At 42.0% G+C, this 18,783-nt stretch overlaps 3 protein-coding genes across 3 annotated transcripts in view; 2 read left to right on the forward strand and 1 right to left on the reverse strand.

Annotated features, from left to right (window-relative positions):
* DNAH3 (dynein axonemal heavy chain 3) overlaps positions 1–4,708 on the reverse strand; it is a gene marked incomplete at both ends in the record, with an annotated part of 62,027 nt that extends 57,319 nt beyond the window's left edge. The window contains 3 exons of the mRNA XM_082490812.1: positions 300–525; positions 3,031–3,132; positions 4,676–4,708. Of these exons, the coding sequence (XP_082346938.1) occupies positions 300–525; positions 3,031–3,132; positions 4,676–4,708 (361 nt within the window). The remainder of the gene's footprint in view (positions 1–299; positions 526–3,030; positions 3,133–4,675) is intronic.
* A 4,060-nt stretch (positions 4,709–8,768) lies between these two features.
* On the forward strand, positions 8,769–14,013 carry LDAF1 (lipid droplet assembly factor 1). The gene is made up of 5 exons (XM_082490270.1): positions 8,769–8,892; positions 10,174–10,311; positions 11,217–11,385; positions 11,760–11,898; positions 13,120–14,013. The coding sequence occupies exons 2-5, from the start codon at positions 10,201–10,203 to the stop codon at positions 13,211–13,213; spliced, it is 513 nt and encodes a 170-aa protein (XP_082346396.1). The 5' UTR covers positions 8,769–8,892; positions 10,174–10,200; the 3' UTR covers positions 13,214–14,013.
* A 2,258-nt stretch (positions 14,014–16,271) lies between these two features.
* LOC309677836 (melanin-concentrating hormone receptor 1-like) lies at positions 16,272–17,928 on the forward strand (the record flags this gene model as incomplete). Its single annotated transcript, XM_082490732.1, has 2 exons — positions 16,272–16,356; positions 16,916–17,928. 2 exons carry the CDS (start codon positions 16,272–16,274, stop codon positions 17,926–17,928), a joined length of 1,098 nt encoding a protein of 365 aa, XP_082346858.1.
* Positions 17,929–18,783: the final 855 nt, after the last annotated feature.

An 18,783-nucleotide genomic window follows, 5' to 3' on the forward strand; every position in this document is an offset into this window, starting at 1 on the left:
TTTAGTTCTAGCAATAGTAAGAGCTAACTTGTATTTTGTTCATTTTCTACTTTGCAAATTGCATGTGATTACTTGGAGGGATGAACATAACTAATTCATCAGAAACTGGCCTTACCTTTATTAAAGTTATGCATGCTTTTGGAAATTTGTCTATACTGACCCTGAGTTGATAAGCTTGTAGGTGTTTATTAGGGATAAGTGGTTTTTCCAGGGACAATGCTTTAACTGGTAAGCCATTAGAGATAAAAATGTATAGAACAAGCAAGGCTAAACTTATAAACACATTCAAATATGGATACACGGTGAGGTTGTTCTCTGCTCTGCTGAACCCAGTGATGTCCCTGTCATTGAAGAGGACTTTAATTTGTGCACATTTTTCAATTTTAAATCCCGTGCAGTAAGGGTATAGTTATTAGCTATGGAGTCACTTGGGCTTCGGTAGTAACTCTGCTCTTTGAATGGAGCTGCTGAAGGCCACGATGCTTGTTGCATCAAAGGAGGATAATAGCTGCTCTTAAGGAAAAGCTGAAATTGGAACAAAAAACAACCAATATTTTTACACAGCACAGTAATTGAAAGAGTCTTCTTAGAGCTAGAACAGGGTTAAAGATCAATTAGTATAAAGAGCAAATACATAAGTCTGCATTAGAGTCATTTGACCACCGATCTGTTTTTAGATCCTGATGTTCTGCACATGCATAAGAAGAATTTTATACAATGTTTCAGTAGGAGTACTTGTGCATTTTTTTGCATAATCAAGGTCTTTTTTATAAATAAGAGTAGGTATTAGTACATTATCTAGTACTGTCTACTCCCCCATATCTCCATCTTGCTTCTTTTCTTCTTCTCCTTACATTTGTTTAAATTTAGAAAATCCTTATTCCTCAAGCCTTTCTTAATGACCTGTCTACTTTTAACACTCAATCCTTGTAATAGTTGAGCAATAATACAGGTTAACAAATTCCGCTTTCATCTTTCTCTCTCCTCCACATCAATACAGGATTTGTGATAGATTTCTTCTGTCTGCTCATTCCATGTTTTCTCAGGTGACTTGGTACCTATTGACTGGCTTGTCATCAGTCCTTATGTCTAAACTTTAATGAGACAGCTCACAGGCATAAGGGATGCGGGAACGAGAAGTATGTTTCTTATCAAGAAACCCTCAGAGAGAAAAGGTATATAAGACAGAATCATGAATGTACTTCATGCCATGGTTCCTAAAGTTCTTAGTCAATTCATATTTAGCTTGTTTCTGTATTACATCTTGTTTAATGATTTTTAACTTCATTGGAGTAACACAACCATATCCCTATTATCCATTTCATCCTCTTTACAATGCACCATTATCATCATCGGTTTTACATTATTCTTAAAAAAAAGCTTCTAAATACATTCATGACATCCCATCTTTGCTTCCCTCATTTCTCTTGCCTTTCCCATAGGAGCTGCAGTTAAGCTCATCTTCGCAGCATTTTATGACCTCTGAGAGGACAGCATACTAAAGCATAAACCAGCTTCTTTTCAGTTAACCTATAGATGCAGCTAGGATTTTTTTTTTTTAGTGCATCATGAGCTTTAGTGAGAACAACAATACAGTTTGTCAATCTGAAATATGAGCTAAGGCAAGATTATAACATCTGCCTTGCATTTTTTTCTTCTGACTGATAGGGCTCATCTTACTGGCAAAGAAAAAAGCATTCACACTACTGCTGCAACCATACTCCTTAAATTAGCTTCTGAAAGTTCACAGAATCTTTTCAGTTCAGTTTTATTCCACTGCACACACTAGACTGGTGGGTAGGTCCCTCAATTACAGTTTTGGGGGATGAACTGATACAACAATTAAAAATAATTGAGAAATTTGGAAGTTTTCCCAAGAAAGTCACTGTGTATCTTTAGGAACTGCTGAATTCAGCATGAACTCTGAATTCTCATCTCATCTCATCTCCTCTCTTAATTAGGCCCACTTTGTAAACTTTGTTTCTTCCCCACTAGGTAGAATAACTTTCTGGGTGCAGGGCTGATGCCTTGCCACGATACCCATGGGAACCCCTTGGGCAAAAAGTTGGTCAGAGAGGAACAGCTGTTTCTGGAGAAGAAAGTCACCTGGCAAAAATCTACTGCTTATGCAACACAAAAATTTCAGGACTGGCTAGATCAGCTCCCATGTCTTATATAAACTCATAACACATCCCCAGAAACCCAATTGATTTTTGGAGTAAAATAAAATTTTTTTAATGTAAATCTTCATTGAATAATTTTCACTTTTTTACCATTATTTTAGAGTATATGTTTGACTTAAAATTTCCTATTTTCAAACAAAGTCCAAAATAACCCATTATCCATCAGAAACTACCTCAATTTCTTCACAAACAATATCTTTCTAAAGAAAGACATCTCAGATGATCTGAAGTGCTGACACAAATGAGCCAAACAAGCAACTGTGAGGCACTTATGGTGGAGAAAGCCAGCTCTCTCTTCTTCCTCCCCATAAGTGTTGTCATGTGTAATTTTTATTTGTGTCACACAGCAGAGGCTGTAGTCGTGCAGCTGTACAAGATATCTATTCTGATCAATGCTGCACCTGTCAAGCTCTCAGCTGGTTTTGGAACAGCAATCTATCTCAGGGGGTTTTGTGCTCTGCTGTAAAGTACTGGGGGGAGAGGAGGGAGAATCACAATTGGTTTGCTAGAAAAATGTTTTTACTATTTGCTCCCTTCCCCAGAAACTTAAACTCAAAATAGTTAATCCAAAATTTAACAGCAAATAATTAACTATGAATTTAAAGAACAGATTTAAACTGTCATGGTTTAATATGCAAATCATAATAGAAGTTATAACAACGCTTTTATAAATAAGAGCAGCTCTAATGAAGTACCTGACAATCTGCTTAGTACTTTAACTTAGTAATTTAAATAGTTTTCCCTATCTTTACTTCATCTGCCTAAGGCCAGGTAATATATGATGACTAAACTCATGTCAGCACACAAATTTATTGTATACCCTGACAGAAGGGGAAAGAGCACATACCTGATACAATTCTGAAGGTGCAGCTGAAGCAGAAGCATGTAGGGGTGGTAGCTCTGGTAACCGTTTTGCATGACTCATGTTACACACAGAATCATTTTGTGACTAGAGAGAAATGAAAAACAACTTCAAAGACATTTATTAAATACACTGCTTTGAAAAAGATTCATTCAGAAAGAACAGAGACTTTCAGTTTTCACTGAAAATGACACATTGCAACTTTTCTAATTTTAAGGAAACAGAGAGAAAAACAGGTTTTCAGATTGCACTGTTCTTTGTAGTCATTTGATAAAATGATTTGGTCATTTGATAAATCACCAATAAATGTCAGATTAAAAAAAACCACAATGTTTTTATATCACTGAAAACAATTCAAATTGTTTTAAATATTTTTAGTTATACTAAAAACTCCACATATCGTGGGGAGTTTGTAATGGCATAAACACTGGATATTAAAATACTAAAGCCTACCAGATGGCCAAATTGACAGCGAAACAGTCCAAGCTGTGTGAACTGTGTTACTGGGGAGAAAAAAAACACTATGTTTTTTCATGTCTATAATGACCCGGTTCCAGAAAAAGCTATATTGCCAGGATGCCACTGGAAGAAGAGATTGCTCTCAAGGACTCTGCAAAGTGTTTTAATACAAATGCCAGAATACCTAATATGTCTTTGGACTATGTTCCACCTCTTCAAATTGACAATACTTTGAGGTGGCCTTCCAGGACTCTATATAAAGTTTTCTAAGGATGTTTTCTTAGAATTATTTAGCCTTACAGTGCTTTAAGATGTTTTTGAATGGCAACTTTCCTTAGTGTAGGCCAAAACCTCACCTCTAGTCTGCTCTGAGTTTCCTAAATCAAATTTGTTTAGGAGATCCATGAGGAATAAATTCCCAAATACACAGTGACATTATCAGAAAAAGGAGGTGGAACTATGTGGTATCTGAATGCCAGTGAATTAAATCACCATGAAAGAGGAAGTTCTTACCCAATAGAATTATGTATTAATATAATCATTTTTATATAATATTTAATACATTTTGAGCACATGGTTATTGCTTTCTAATATATGACTGGAAAACTAGGCAGCTCAAACCTAGTTTTCCAGCAGAAAAGATTGTGCCCTCCTGAATATCAAAGTAGAGCCCACTTAGAAATAAAATTTGAGAAAAGACCGATCTGATTTACCTCTTCGGTATTCCCCAGAGTGCCTGCACACAGATACATAGAAATCAGGACATTATCACTACCAGGCATATTTCACTAAAGACAACATGAATTGCTCTTGATTAATGACTAAAGGATTTGGCCTTAGGGTGCTTTAAAAATGAATAAAAGATGCAGTTTATTAGAAGATTTGTTCATTCTTAAAGGTACAAGAGTTATTAAGAAAGCCATTGTTCATTCTAAAGCAACTCTTGATTTATAGGTCACCTAACCTTTCAAGAAGTTAAATACTTGAGCAAAGGAATTCTTAATAAGAAGTATATTATAAAGACTTAGATCCAAAGAATATTCAACAAGACCGAGTGTCTTCAAATAAGAATTCTACCAATGTCAAACCACTAGACACCAGTAATGGACAATTTCATCTGAGGTTTTAAACAAGTTACCAATCTTTCACAGTCACTGCAGAAAGAACTTACCCTCAGGAGCCTTGGGCTCTGTGTTGGCTTCATTTTTCTTTGGTTTTTTTGTTTGCTTAGAAGTTTTTGGTCCTCCCCCTCAATATAAGCATCCTTTTCATTACATGCACTGGAAAAAAATTAGAGACTCATTTCAGGTGCCACAGAAAGTGTCAAAACAATCAGCTTCCTGTACCAATGGCCAAGAAGAAGAAAAATCCCAGCTCTCCCCTTCCTGGTTTACAACATGAAGCTTTCTTCCCTGCCAAACCACACGCTCTCTTTTTCCCCATTCCTCTTCAAGCTCACTTTTCACTTTAATCTTTCTAACTCTCTCCAGGCATCTGTTAAGCAAGATTTTTTCAACCCTGCTCTTTCCACTTTCACCAAAACCAGTTTCCTCCCCACTGCCTGTTCTCTTCTAATGTCCTGGGGACACTGGGCCCCTAATTGTTGTTTACAGCAGACGGAGCCACACAGTGCCACGAGAAATAAGCACCCGTCAAAAGGAATGGGAAAAGACAGAGAGCTGCCCAGCATGCCTAACACATCCTCAGAGTGCATGAGCGAGTAGGGTAAGAGCAGGTACTACCTGCAGGTGCCCTTGTTACCAGTCCCTCTGCCTGTTCCAGCTTGGTGAACTTCTCTGACACTCTGCCTTTCAGTCCTCAGCTTTGTTTTCCCAGTTACAGCATAGCTGGTGCTTGGAGACAGGAATTCCCTCCTCCCTCTCTTCCCCAAGCTGAGAGAAAGCAGCCCCTTTCAGTACAGTGTTAGCCAAGCTGTGGTCAGGGAGATTCAGTTGTGGAACCAATGAGCAACTGCACAGGTTCATTTTACCTCTGAAAGCTACTAGAAATTAAGTCCTGAGACATCTGAGATGTTCTGACATTTGTATGAAAACACTGCACCCAGCAAGAGAGCTTCCAGAGCAATAAAGGCTATATAACCCCAAATTTTCTTAAGGACTAAAATAATAATAATAATAATAATAATAAAGACTCAAAATCTTGAACCCAAACAACTCCACCACTTTTCCACCATTCCGAATCAAACTCCCTGAAGATCTGAAGACAACAAGTGGGATACTCATACTCCCAATTCCTCTAAGTCTGCTTGTATGCATTTGCCTCCTGCTCACAGTCATCACTATGTCCTGAAAGAGTCCTCCATCACATTTATTTACAAATGGGAATTATTACCATCCAACATGAAACCTAGCTTAGTCTCCTTATACCGACCCTCAAAAGAGGCCTTGTACATGTTCTGCCAACACAGCGAGACTTCCATTTTAACTCTTTCCCAGCATCTTTGGATGCTATTTTTCATCCCATTTCCTGTAAACTGTAAGAATGGCTGATATTCCCGAGTTAACAGCACTGTTTTCCTTATATCTTGACCTAATACCAACGACAAGTGGAACATTGTTCCTGCCTGACCACACGTGAAAGTTCCTACCATAAACTAAGCTGCTCTTTAAACACAAGCCATCAGCATGGGGTACAGAAGGAGCGGTGCTATGCTGGAGCTGGCAATTGCTTGGCTAGCATGTGCGGTAATGCTTCAAATATTTCAGTGCTGGTTTGCAACATGAGTATTTTCCTGCTAATTCAAGCTGACGCTGGCATGAAGACAAGCTCAATTAAGCAACAGTTATAGTAACTACTGTTCCTCTGTGCACAGTAACTCGTATGCTTATATATGCATGCCCTTTGAAGTTAAATAAAAACTTGCACTGCTTGGGAAACATTAAAAACAATTATTTCATATAAAAAAAGAGATTATATGTGAATTTTTAGCAGAAGAAATAATTATGCATAGCAGGAAAATAATTTACTAAGATGTACAAGACTATCTCCAAAACCACAGCTACAGCATGTTTTGAAAACAGCCAGAAATTTAAAATCTCCAATATACTTCTAAACTCAGTGGAGCCATTAAACTTTACAGTGCCATTATCACTGGATTATGTCACACTATAATTCTACCAGTTAGCTTTTCCCTATGCTCACTTAAAAAAAAAATATATGCAAAACCAACAAATTGAAATTTTATTTCATATAGACTAGTCTACTAGGAATATCAACACACTATGCACTTCAATAATATGAGATATAAACACTTGAACAGTTCAAGCAAAATAAACTTGCCCTCAACATCCTCTTCTTGCAGGTATTTTGTGTTGGGCTTTTAGAGCCCATGGTCCAAATTTGCATCAATATGCAAATATCTCTTTTACTTCCTGTCTACAAAGATCCTTGCATCTGCAGAGCTCATTGAAATCAGCACCTCAAAGATGCAGAGCTCGGACAGTCTGATAGGTTAAAAACCCCATAGATTATAAAACCTCTCTTTGTATTATAAGACCGGCACACTCCAAATTAAACATTCTATTTATTTTGTTGCCTTTAAAAATAATCATAAAACCATTAATGTTCAGTTTTGCAATACCCTCATGGGCGGCACCAATCGAAATGAGTGATTAAACCAGTCATGAGAAACGTATATTTTACTAATTTCTGACCGTAATTTTGTCCTGGTTTGAGCAACACAGGACTACTTTCTCTTCTAATGCCTGGGAAAACTGCACTTTTAGAAGACTCTAGTGTCTGAATTTGTGAAAATATTTACTTCATTACCAGCTATGGTATGTGGGTTTCAAGGTCTCAGTATTTTTGAGCTTGCTAGGTGCAGGGATAAGGAGGAGCAAGACCTGGGCACTTGACCCAAGCTGGCTAACAGGATTTTTTCACACCATGAATGTCATGTTCAACATAAATTAGAAAGTTTGCTGCAAAGTGCTCTCTCCCCCATGATGGCAGCAGTCGTCCTTGCCCCAGTGCCAGACCCCTGAGGCCTTTCCTTCTTCCCCAAACCGTAGCACTCACAGTGTCTGCCATTTGCTGTCACTGCTGGGAGTGCACAGCTTCTTACTGATAGAATTGGCTGAGTATAATCCTTGTATATTTTATACTGGTATCGGGATCAATACTGGTTTAGTATTATTAATGTTAATTATTTAGTCTTATCCTATTAAATCTATCTACATTTTAACCCTCGTCTTTCCTTGGTTTTCCCCAATTCCCCTTACCAGGTGGGGAGGGGTCATTGGGCGATAGAATAATTGTCTAAAGGACAATAAATTGCTGTGGGTTTCTCAAAGCATAACAAATTTACACCAAGAAAAAATGTAGCAAAAGCTGGGAATTCATTGAAGTTTCATGCTTGCATGTACCACCATGATGGCTCTGGAAAGCAGCCAGGCCAAACCACCGTGCAACACTTCTGAGATGGACAGTCCCATCCAAATGCTGGGACACCATAGGATGCACTGATCTTGTTGAAAAGCCAGCTGAATTTTTAAAGTCGTTATTCCTCACATGGAGCATCTCCCCAAACAGGTTTGCCACGTGACCACCCAAACACCCGTTGTGGCGGCGGCAGGGCAGGGTGGGAACAAGTAACCAGAGGCGGGGGAAGGTGGTCTATGCCAGGTGAAGTGTTTCACAGCTGCCATCCCACCACACCAAACAGCGCAACAGCCACAATTCACTGAAAGCTGCCTCTGTGGCCTTCCACTTCCACGGCAGCAGTCCCCCTCGCTGGGCCCGGTGGGGTTACAGATACCGGCCTGAGCAAGGCCTGGCACGGGGAGCCGTGAGGGGCCGCCCCGAGCGGGGTGAGCAGTGCCCAGCCGGAGGTACCCCCGGTCTCTCGGGGCTGGGCATCCCCCTGCACAGCTATCGCAGATATATTTATTTTTCTACCCTTACTTAGAAAAAGCTCAAGGCTGCATGTCCTCAAGCCACACAAAACCCTGCGTCCCTCCCTGAGGGCACCCAGACCCAAGCGGCTGAGGCAAGGCCCGGGGTGGGAGGGCTTGAAAAGCGGGACAGGAAGGGAGACACGAAAGGGCAAAACAAGAAAATAAATAAAAGCACCTAAAACCCCGGGCGGTCTGTGAAAGCCTTCCTAGTCCCTTCCTCGCTAAACACCTCACTGTGGTGCCTGTGCCACGCCACGGGTGGCCCTGCCCCGGCTCCTCTCCCCTCTTCAGCCTCCCCAGGCGCCCGGCCCTGCCCTCCGCGCCGCCGGCCCCCGCGGGGAGGAGACAGCGGCGGGAGGGCGGCGGCGCTTCCCTCAGCCCCGGCAGGCCCAGCCCGGGCCGCGCCGGGTGTCGCATCCGGAGGGTGAGGCGCCGAGAAGGGCTGCGGCCCGGCGGGCAGCAGCCGCAGGAGGTGAGAAGGACGGCCCCAGCTCGGCAGAGGGAGGGCGGGTGGGGAGCGTGACAGGTGGCCTGTCAGCCCTGGCCGCCGCTCGGTCGCAGCAGGAGGGCCGGCGCCAGCAGTGCGGCGCAACCCGGCAGGAGCGAGAGCCGTGCCCCCTTACCTCCCTCAGCTCGGGCGGGCAACTCCCCTCCAGCCCGCCGTGACGGGGCCTCCCAGCCGCCAGCGCCGAGCCCCGCGGCGGGGCAGCCCTGCGCGGCCTCCGCCTGCCCCACCTTGTCTCCGCACCACGGCTTGGTGCGGGGCCTGGCGGGGAGACCCGCGCTATGTCTCTGCGCTACGGGTCGGAGAGGCCGCGGCTCGACCGCCGCCTTTGAGCGGCTGCTGCCCGGGGACCCGCTTTAAGGGCAACGGCCGCGGGCAGCGGCAGCGCGCACCGGCAAGGCGGGGTTCGATTAATCGGCTCCTGACCTCGATTTTAAGTGTCCGGCGGAGGCCGCGGGCGGCGGTGTGGTGGCGGTAGAGGTAACGCTTGGGGCTAGGCGCTGCCCGGCTCGGGGCGAGCGTTGCGGGGGGCCAGGCGGGAGCTGCCCGCCGTCAGCCTGCGGGCCGGCGCGGCGCGGCGCGGCGCGGGGGACGGGCAGTGCTGGGTGACAGTAGCGTGCAAAGGGAGCGACCGTGTGTGTAGGCAGAGTATGAAATAGTAGTATTGACACGGTGAGTATTCAGATCTACAAGCGGGAAACTGCTTCTTTTAATCTTCCCCTGGTAAGGGTCTCCCTAGCAACAGCAGATTAAATTTTCGTGGAGGAAGGGAGATTTTGGGGGCAATGTGGCCTTTAAATCGTCACAATGTTCGGAGCATTTGAAAGCATTTTGCCTTTATGTGCAGAGTTTTGGTATGGTTTCAATTCTGAACATGAGGCTACTCAAAAAACCGAAATCTCATTAATATGTTACAGGTTTCGAGCTCCAGTAGCTGTAAATTGCCTATGCGGATAGTTAAATTGACCTTTTTACTGGTAATTCAGTGCCCTCGCTGTTCAATATGGGGTTAATGTTATAAAGGAAGAAGGTGAGAGTCATCTTGTGTATTGATACTTGGCTTTGGGAGTTTAGGAAGACCTTTCAGGGATGAGCACCCTGCGTTTGATTTACTTTTGGAAAAGTAATGTTCTAGACACTGGATCAGATAACATCTGAAATCTATGTCCTCTGTCTTTGCAAAATAAATACTTCATTGTCACAAAACATCTGCATGAGGCTGTTGCTAATTATACCTTCATTTTAAAGGAAATTGGATGGCTGAGGGAGAACTGGATGTTCAGAAGTTTCACGATTGCTGCTGAGAATTACAACATGTCTAAAGAAATGCAAGAACTGCAGAAGCAATGGCACTCTGTAGTGCAGGCCATGCACAGCAACTCAAATGTGGGTCTGGATTATAATTTTATATAATATACTTATAAGGATACTCCTTTTGTAACTCTTGGAAATATCACACCCCAATTTATTTCAATGCGATTTCAAAACTTTTTTTTTTTTTTGAGAAAATTGGCACTCCCTTTTTTATGTGAACACTGAGGAGCCTGTGGGAAGGACTCTCCTCCCACACCCTCAGCAATCAAGAAAAAGGGAAGCCTGTTCTGCTTTCTGTGTCTTACTGGTATAACCATTTGAGATAGTAGAGTGGCATTTTAGTGAAATGGTTGTGCTGCTATAAAAAGAACTAAAACTACAATACATATTTCCTTAAGGGAAGAGAAATGTCTCTACTATAGTAAAATTCCAGTGTATAGGTATCACTGCCTCTGTAAAAAGGATTTTTTTTTTCTACCAGTAACATTATAATTAAATTCATAACAACTTTGTGATACAGCATGCCTGCACTGTGCTTATGCTCAATAAGTGAGCAGGTTGCAGATATTACTGATGCATGGAAAAAAGAAAAATCATCATTATTTTTAAATGTTACAGTATTTTTTTTTAACAAAGACAGTTCTTTAGATCAAAATCATAGCTGTTGAAACCCCATTGAAATCTGTGCAGCTAAACTGATTTGGTTTTTTTACTTGTTTTTGGGGAGGGTGGGGTGGGTTTTGTTGTTTGGGTTTTTTTAATTTGTGCAAGAATGGAACTGGGAAGTCCAAGAGAAACACTCCTGTTGTTGGTAGAGTTATTATCTATTATGCAGTTATCTAAATTTGCAGTAAGTCCTCATGCTTTTGAAATACAGAGGCAACAGCTGCCCTCTGTTCAAGCTGCAGAGTTAACCTTTAAAAGTTATTTGTGATGAGAGAGAAACAAAATCTAAAATGTTTTTCTTTAATCCACAGGTTGTTGCATTTATGAACTCTCGTGTCGGCCAATACTTAGATGACCATCCTTTCATCGCCTTATCGCTCCTGGTGTTTATTGCAGTATCTGCTATTCCCATTGCGTTTTTCCTGATTTTTATTGTTGTAACTGCCATAATGGCCTGTATAGGTGTGATAGTCATGGAAGGTATTGTGTGCATGCATGTATGTATTTACTTATTCCTTTTTAAGGCATGATGTCTTTTCCTTTTTTTCTCCTTCCTTCTGAAGTTCCCAAGCAATTGAGAATTTCTGTATGTAGTCCTCAGCTCTTAGCACTAGTGAAACTCTTAATACAAGAATAATAATCTGATTAACTGTCATTAATTTCCCTTTCTAATCTCAGCCACCAGGATATGGCTAGACCAGTTAACCACGCATAGCTTTTATAGTGGCTAGCTAGTTGATTGCAGAAGACTGTTTTCCCAAATGGTTTGAATTTTCGGTTGCATTAGAATGTCAACTCTTCTAATTTACTCGCATATAAACTTGTTTAAATAACAAACTGATTTCTTTTATTAGGTGTTGTAATAGCCATAGGTGGCATATCCCTCCTTTGTGTGCTGTGTGGCCTGGGTGCACTTTCACTGGGAGTTTCTGGAGTACTGAGTATTTGTTATGTCGTTCTTTCCACTCTGGTCAACTACTGGTATGCTTCAAGGTAAGTATTACTGTTTTTATCAACGCCTGGATTTTTTAAATTCTTGGATTTTTGAAACTTTGCAACTGTACTTTTGCATTGATTACTTCATTTATTCTAAGTGGGCCACTGTTGCTTGAATGCTAGAGCATCTTTGGCTACCTTGGGGACATAATGTGTAGCTTATAAATGTTTAGTCATAAATATATATTTTGATTAGAGTTAATACATGCCCTCTTTCCTACTTAGGAAAGAGGAAATGTTAAGAGTCTTTAAATGTGCATGTGCTAACATAACATGACATCAAGCAGTAAAATACAACTTTGTCTCACTCAGAGTATTTGTTGCTTTAATTGCCATTAAAACATATTTCCAAATTGGACTTGACCTAGAGGATGAACCTTTTGCGGTTCTTTCTGCGTGATGACCCAGCTATCTTTGCTTACCTGCATTTGTAGAGTAATGGATCAAAACTAGTTGTAGATTTGGGATAGGCAGAGAGGTACATAAAAGGGACAGTGTGGCCAAAATAGAAATTAGAGGTTTTGCTGGATACTGCACACGTGCTGCTTACCAGCCATGTCTCCCGGTGCTTCAGGCCTGGAGGCCTATTTCAGGCAGCGTTGCCATAGCCGTGCTTTTACCAAGCATCTGGCTAGGATGAGAGGCGGCAGCAGGTTGTGCTGGAGTGCCACCTATTGCCCGCTTAAATACCTGCCAGGGAATGAATAGTAACCACTTCCTAAGCATAGGGAAGAGCAAGAAGAAAAATTACAACTGCTCCCTCCTAGACTTTCTCAGTTTGCTCCTTCGTCACAGCAGTGCTCCTTGCACAGCTCTCGAGGGGACACTAAACTGCCTGTGGAGCCCATGGTATCGTCAGGTTGACAAGACTATGGTGCAAGGCCCAGTGGGCTTGTATTTGTTCCAGGGGTCCATACCACTCCTCCAGGGCGTGCTGCCAGATCCATAACGTTGCCCACCAATTCCAGAAAAGTTTCCGTAGCGTATCTGAATACACAACCCAACCTACAGACCAGTCATATTGACTTCCAGCTTTTATGTTAAAACAGATAACATCTGCTGTTATGTTCTGTGTGTTATGAGAGAAGCTCTGGTAGAGGATATTCTAGGAGTCTCAGACAGGCTTACCTCTCTCTGTGCTTAGCCTTTTTGAAAGTTAAAAGACAATAGTCTCGCAGAAAAACAGACCGTAAAACCATTCTTTTCTCCTGCATACAGGGATCAGATAAGGAAGCAAGAAGTTAATGGAAGTTTGCCACAGAAGAGTTCTTCTGCCTTGGATCTTTCTGCCAATAATGGAAAAACCGAATAAGTGGGTTTCTCCCCACATCCTTCATAGGCACTTAGCTGTACTATTCTGACCTTTGCAATGTAATCGTTTACTCATTGAGCATTCAGCCTTTTTGCACTCCTTATGGGAACTGAAAAAATCAATATGCATCTAAAATTTTCACTGTAAAACTAATATTAAGAATAACCATTAAGCAGCAGTGCATTGCGATATTAAGTCCACATGCATGATGGAATGTTCCACAAAATTTGGTAAAGGGATGTAATGATAACAGGTACTGTGAAGTCAGTAACAATTAGGTGAAAGAGAGAGTAGGTAGGTATTTGACTTCCCACTTGTTACTGGAGTTCTGGATGGACTATCTTTTGAAATTTATATGCAGCAGTTGGTCACTTTGATACATAAATGTCAAAGCTCAGAACACCAGAAATGTGTTTTGAATGCTTAAAAATGTTTTTAAGCCTTAACAGCCTTTGTTAAAAGAGCATGAGCACACCATGCTAATGCTTTATATTTATTATATGAGGAAAATGGGGGTTTATTGTATGTTAAGTCATGGTATAAGCTTTCGTATACCTTTAGATGTTGCATTATTCTGAAGGGATATTTTCCTTGTTCTCATTGCCTCTTCACATCAGTGGTACACAGTTAGGCCTTGCTTTTTGTCATGTTTATTTAGGTATTTAAATTGCCTGTTTTGCTTCTCAGTTGTAACTTCTTGTATGTTATTTAAACTTTTTCATTTTTGCAAATGCTATAATATTTTTAAGCATTAAGAAAGTATCTAACTATATTAGTTTAATAAAGTGTTGTTTGTTTAACCAGGTAGTCTTATTCTCTTCATCCTACAGTAAACATAACTGTTCCAGATCCGCTTCTAGGAAGGCTACATTTGGAGCTGATTTTTTTCTCCTTGGTTAATGTTAAAGTGTTTTGGTCGGCCAATATTGGTGGGCCACAAACCGCAGATTACTCCCATTCTTGTGCCTATAAAGGGAATGCAGAATCCTAAGGACTAAATTAGTGTAATACTCCAGTTTTGCATGAACCAACATGGAGTTAAAGTTTATCTAAGCCATAACGTGTTCCACATTGTATTGGTAGTAACACTTTCAGCTGCAGTGATAAGCTGTACTTAGCAGTACTTCAGCTACTGCTGTAGTAGTAAAGTTATCCTTAGTCCTACTCTGTGTTACTGTCTGCAGGAGGCAGACAGGACCTCATGCTGGTTCATAAAGGGCTCTAGTATTTACTGAATTCCAGTTAAATGTGAAGGATTTACAGAATGGAGTCCATAACAGGAGATTTCTTTCATAATTTACTAAGTAGATAGAATGTTTTTTACAGGTGCTTCAAAGCTTCATCCCAACCAGATTATTTATTTTAACTTCCAGTTGATAGTAGTATGCAAGTGATAGGGGGGAAAAAAAAAAGAAACAGGAAAAATACTTTCTCTATTTTCCTTGTAAGAAAAGCTAGTGCTGTGACACTGTTTACATGACATACTGCCTGGAGAAATCCATCTAAAAGATGGAATAAAGATTTAACATAAATATATGGGGTTTGTTTTGTTTTTTTAACATTGCTGTTATCCCCACTTTAGGATCAAATCTGCAGCTGGTGCCAGTTTACAGCAGGTGAAGATCAGTGAGGGAAAAACAAATAGAATGCTGTTCTTAACAACTGTGTGGTGCTGTTCAGTGATGCACATCACAGCTGTAGGTTATACAACCTAAAAGCAAATTCCCCAGTGAATACACTGGACTGCAAAAAACTGAAAGGAAAGATACTGATGTGTGCAAATGAAGACTCCAACTTGGGGTAGTATGTTGGAGGCATTGAGGTGAAGGAGGTGCAGGAGGTGCTTTGCACTGGCTGGGAAATGGAATATGTTATCCCACATGCAAGTGGACTGGTGCCTGCTTTTAAGTGCTATGAAGTACGGAAGTAAGAACTATTTTCAAGTGTTAAAAGTCCTTGCTAGCCTAGCAAAAAGTGAGCTTTGAAATAGCATTCTAGTCATTACAGAATCCTTCCTTTCACCAGACTACTGCCCCCCCTCAGGATACAATTGATCTAATCTTGCTTTCCAAATCTTACTTTTCCAAGGCATTAATGCCTTCATCACTCTAGGAGATTACTGGCTGCAAAGAACAGACTAATGGTTACCAGGGCAATAAGGCAGAGGTTAGTGTGACTTGATTATAACACAGTTACCACATCATTTATTTAATATTTCCAGTGTTTTGCCTTTTTCACATGCCAAACTGCTGTCATTTTCAGTACACCTTGAAAATAAATCTCGTGTTTATCTCCTATTCTCTTCTATCAGTCTGCCTAAAATGAAACATATACAACTCTTCATTACTGTGCTTGAGACCTCAAAATGAATTGAAATGGAGAAAGCACTTCTCAGGAGGAAAATAATGATGCTGTTTATCATCTGTGCTGCAACTTACCAGGCACAGCCAGAAAATACTAGCTTTCTGCATGCTTACTCACACAGCTTGTACCTTTTCACTTCTAGGATGATCTTGCTTCAGAATCTAAAGAGATTCATCCCAATCTATACTTGACAATCTTGCCACAAACTTGACTTCAGGTTAACATGGTTCTTTGCAGAATTATATTGAGATATTTATAGTCAATTAGACCCTAAAAGCAAAGTGTGCTCTCAGCGATGGCTACCCATCATTTTATTTGGAGGATTTTGTTTACTTCCAGGCCCCATTCGCCTCCCCAGAGCACAAGTTCATTGCTCAGTCTATCAGTTGATCCTGATCACTGCCTTCAGCACTAAAATGAAATTCTGCTCTCCCTGCAAGCATGTTTCCAGCGCTCTGCTGCCAGCCTGGTGACAGGCACTGCCGCCTTACATCCCGGTGTCACTTTTGCCTGGTGGTGGTGCAGGGAGCAGAGAAGCTGCTTTTTAACCTGCATTAACAGCCTCTGCTGATGCTTAGAGCAGCAGCTTTCTGAGCAGCCCCACAGATCGCCAAGGAATCGGCAACCTTTGTTCTTTCCACATGAAACACTAACATCTTCAAGCTGCTGATGGGGACCAGTTTTTCCCCGAGGTATGGATTTTAAAACAAATCACACTGAGAGCTTGAACAGCTGCATCCCCAACAGCTCCACAGCTGTTCAAAACTTTTCTCTGTCTGGTAAGTGCAATAAACAGGTAAGTGAAAATATACATTAATATATAAAATATAACAGGTGTAGGGGGGAGAAAAAAAAATCACTTATGTCAAATGATTTTGAAGAAAGCCCAAATATGGATATTAATATCCATAGAGTTGAGCAACATATGTATCAGAGATATGAATATATATATTTAAATATATTCATTATATCTGTATGCATTTGAAAGGGTCTAAATGCACATACTTGGAATGATAAACACACTGATGCTGTTTCATTCTATTGCTAATATGTGTGTTCATATATATATATATGAAGGGAAGAGTGGATGTATGCACATTTGATTAGACACACGTTTTAATGTATACATTGGTGAAAGCTGCTGAGGAAGTGCCTGTGTATGGTTAGACACAGCAACACACACAAAGCACTTCCTTACCTTACATGTGCCTAAGAAATCCGTTACTGTTTGCATTCAGAGCACTTATTGTCTGTTAGAAGCCAGAATATCCTCAAGACATGTCCTCACCACTGGTCCTGGCACAGCTCACCTTTTCCTGCCTACACTTGTCTCTGCAGGTGACCCCAGCAGGATGCGCTACGGTAGCTTCATCATGCCCACCCTGTTTGGCATTATCTGCCTGTTGGGCATTATCGGTAACAGCCTGGTTATCTGTACAGTCTTAAAGAAATCTGGCCCTAGCAGTAGTGTACCAGATATCTTCATCATCAGCCTCTCCATGGTGGACCTGCTCTTCCTCCTGGGCATGCCCTTCCTGATCCACCAGCTGCTGGGGAATGGAGCCTGGCGCTTTGGGGAGACAATGTGCACAATCATCACTGCCCTGGATGCCAACAGCCAGTTCACCAGCACTTACATCCTCACCGCTATGTCCATCGACCGCTACCTGGCCATTGTCTACCCCTTCACCTCCACTCGCTTCAGGAAGCCCCGTGTGGCGATCCTTGTCATCTGTGTGCTATGGGCCCTTTCCTTCCTCAGCATTACACCTGTGTGGATGTATGCTCAGCTCATCCCTTTGCCTGGAGGTCTACTGGGCTGTGGGATTCGTCTGCCAGACCCCCAGAGGGACATCTATTGGTACACACTCTACCAATTCTTCTTGGTCTTTGCCATCCCTTTTGTCCTCATCACAATGGCCTACAGGAGGATCCTGCTCAAGATGGCCAGGTCCTCAGAAGCGCTGATGAGCCAAAGAAGCACCAGGGCACGAACAAAAAAACTGACCCGTACAGCAATTGCTATTTGTGTGGCCTTCTTCATTTGCTGGGCACCTTTCTACATCCTGCAACTGGCCCAGCTCGCCGTGACTCACCCCACTCTGCCTTTCTACTACGCCTACAATGTGGCTATCAGCCTGGGTTATGCCAACAGTTGTCTGAACCCCTTCATCTACATCTTGCTGGGCCAAAATTTCCGGAGGCAGCTTGGGGTCCCTGTAAGGCCAGCAGCTACAGGGCAGGCTTCCCCACATGGGAGCAAAAGCATTCGGGAGGATGCAGTTGAGTTAGGGCAGCCGCTGCTGCATTTAGGGTCTGTCTCTTGCAGGAGCAAGACCTGCAGTAATTAGGGTATGCCCCGCAAGCCAGCCACTCTCCTTTCCCAACCAAACACACGGGCAGTGGCAGGCAGGTGAACACCATGCACCACATCTCTTATGGGGTGGATCTTTGCCTGGTCTGGAGACAAAGTAGTGGCAGCATTTAGGCAAAAGCTTTATTTGGCCTTGTGTTTACTTACGCCTTCCCTGACAGCCACGAATTACATTCTCCCCAGAAGATGAAAAGCTTTCTGACATTTTATTAGATTAACCCACAAACTAACAATATTTTGGTGCAAAACCCCAGACAAGCAGCAACCCAGGGCCGAGACCCTGCCACCCCTTGAAACTTGGGGAGTTTCAATTTTACTTCTTGCTTTAGAAGCAGGAGAGAAGGAATTTGGACTGTTCTGGATCATTCTTCCCCCCCAAAAACATGGTTCAGGAGCATAACACACTTTATGAAGATTTTAAACAACACAACAATCATGTTTTCATCTCCTTTCTAACACACCGCTCCATGACACCTTTAATAGTGGGTGAATACCCTGGTGTCAGCTGGGATAGAGTTAATTTTCTTCCTAGTAGCTGTGGTGGTTTGGATTTAGCATAAGAATAATGTTGATAACACATATAGTCTTAGTTGTTGCTAAGTAATGCTTACATTAGTAAAGGACTTTTTCAGTTTCCCATAGAAGCTGAGAGGGAGCACAGACAGGAGAAGCTGGCCAAAGGAATATTCCATACCATAAATGGTATGCTCACTATATACACAGGGGCTGGCTGGGGGGGGGGGGGGGGGGGGGGCAGAAATCCACGATCATTTCTCGGGACAGACTGGACAGTGGATCATTGAGTTGTGAGCAATTGTATCACATCACAGTT

The sequence above is a fragment of the Vanellus vanellus genome, assembly GCF_965231255.1.
Source record: "Vanellus vanellus genome assembly, chromosome: 14".
NCBI classification, from domain to species: domain Eukaryota; kingdom Metazoa; phylum Chordata; class Aves; order Charadriiformes; family Charadriidae; genus Vanellus; species Vanellus vanellus.

Coding starts and splice junctions, on each gene's coding strand:
- LDAF1 (XM_082490270.1), top strand. CDS start 10,201: ATGTTCAGAAGTTTCACGATTGCTGCTGAGAATTACAACATGTCTAAA. Junction 10,312..11,216: donor CCATGCACAGCAACTCAAAT/GTGGGTCTGGAT, acceptor TTTAATCCACAG/GTTGTTGCATTTATGAACTC. Junction 11,899..13,119: donor AACTACTGGTATGCTTCAAG/GTAAGTATTACT, acceptor TCCTGCATACAG/GGATCAGATAAGGAAGCAAG.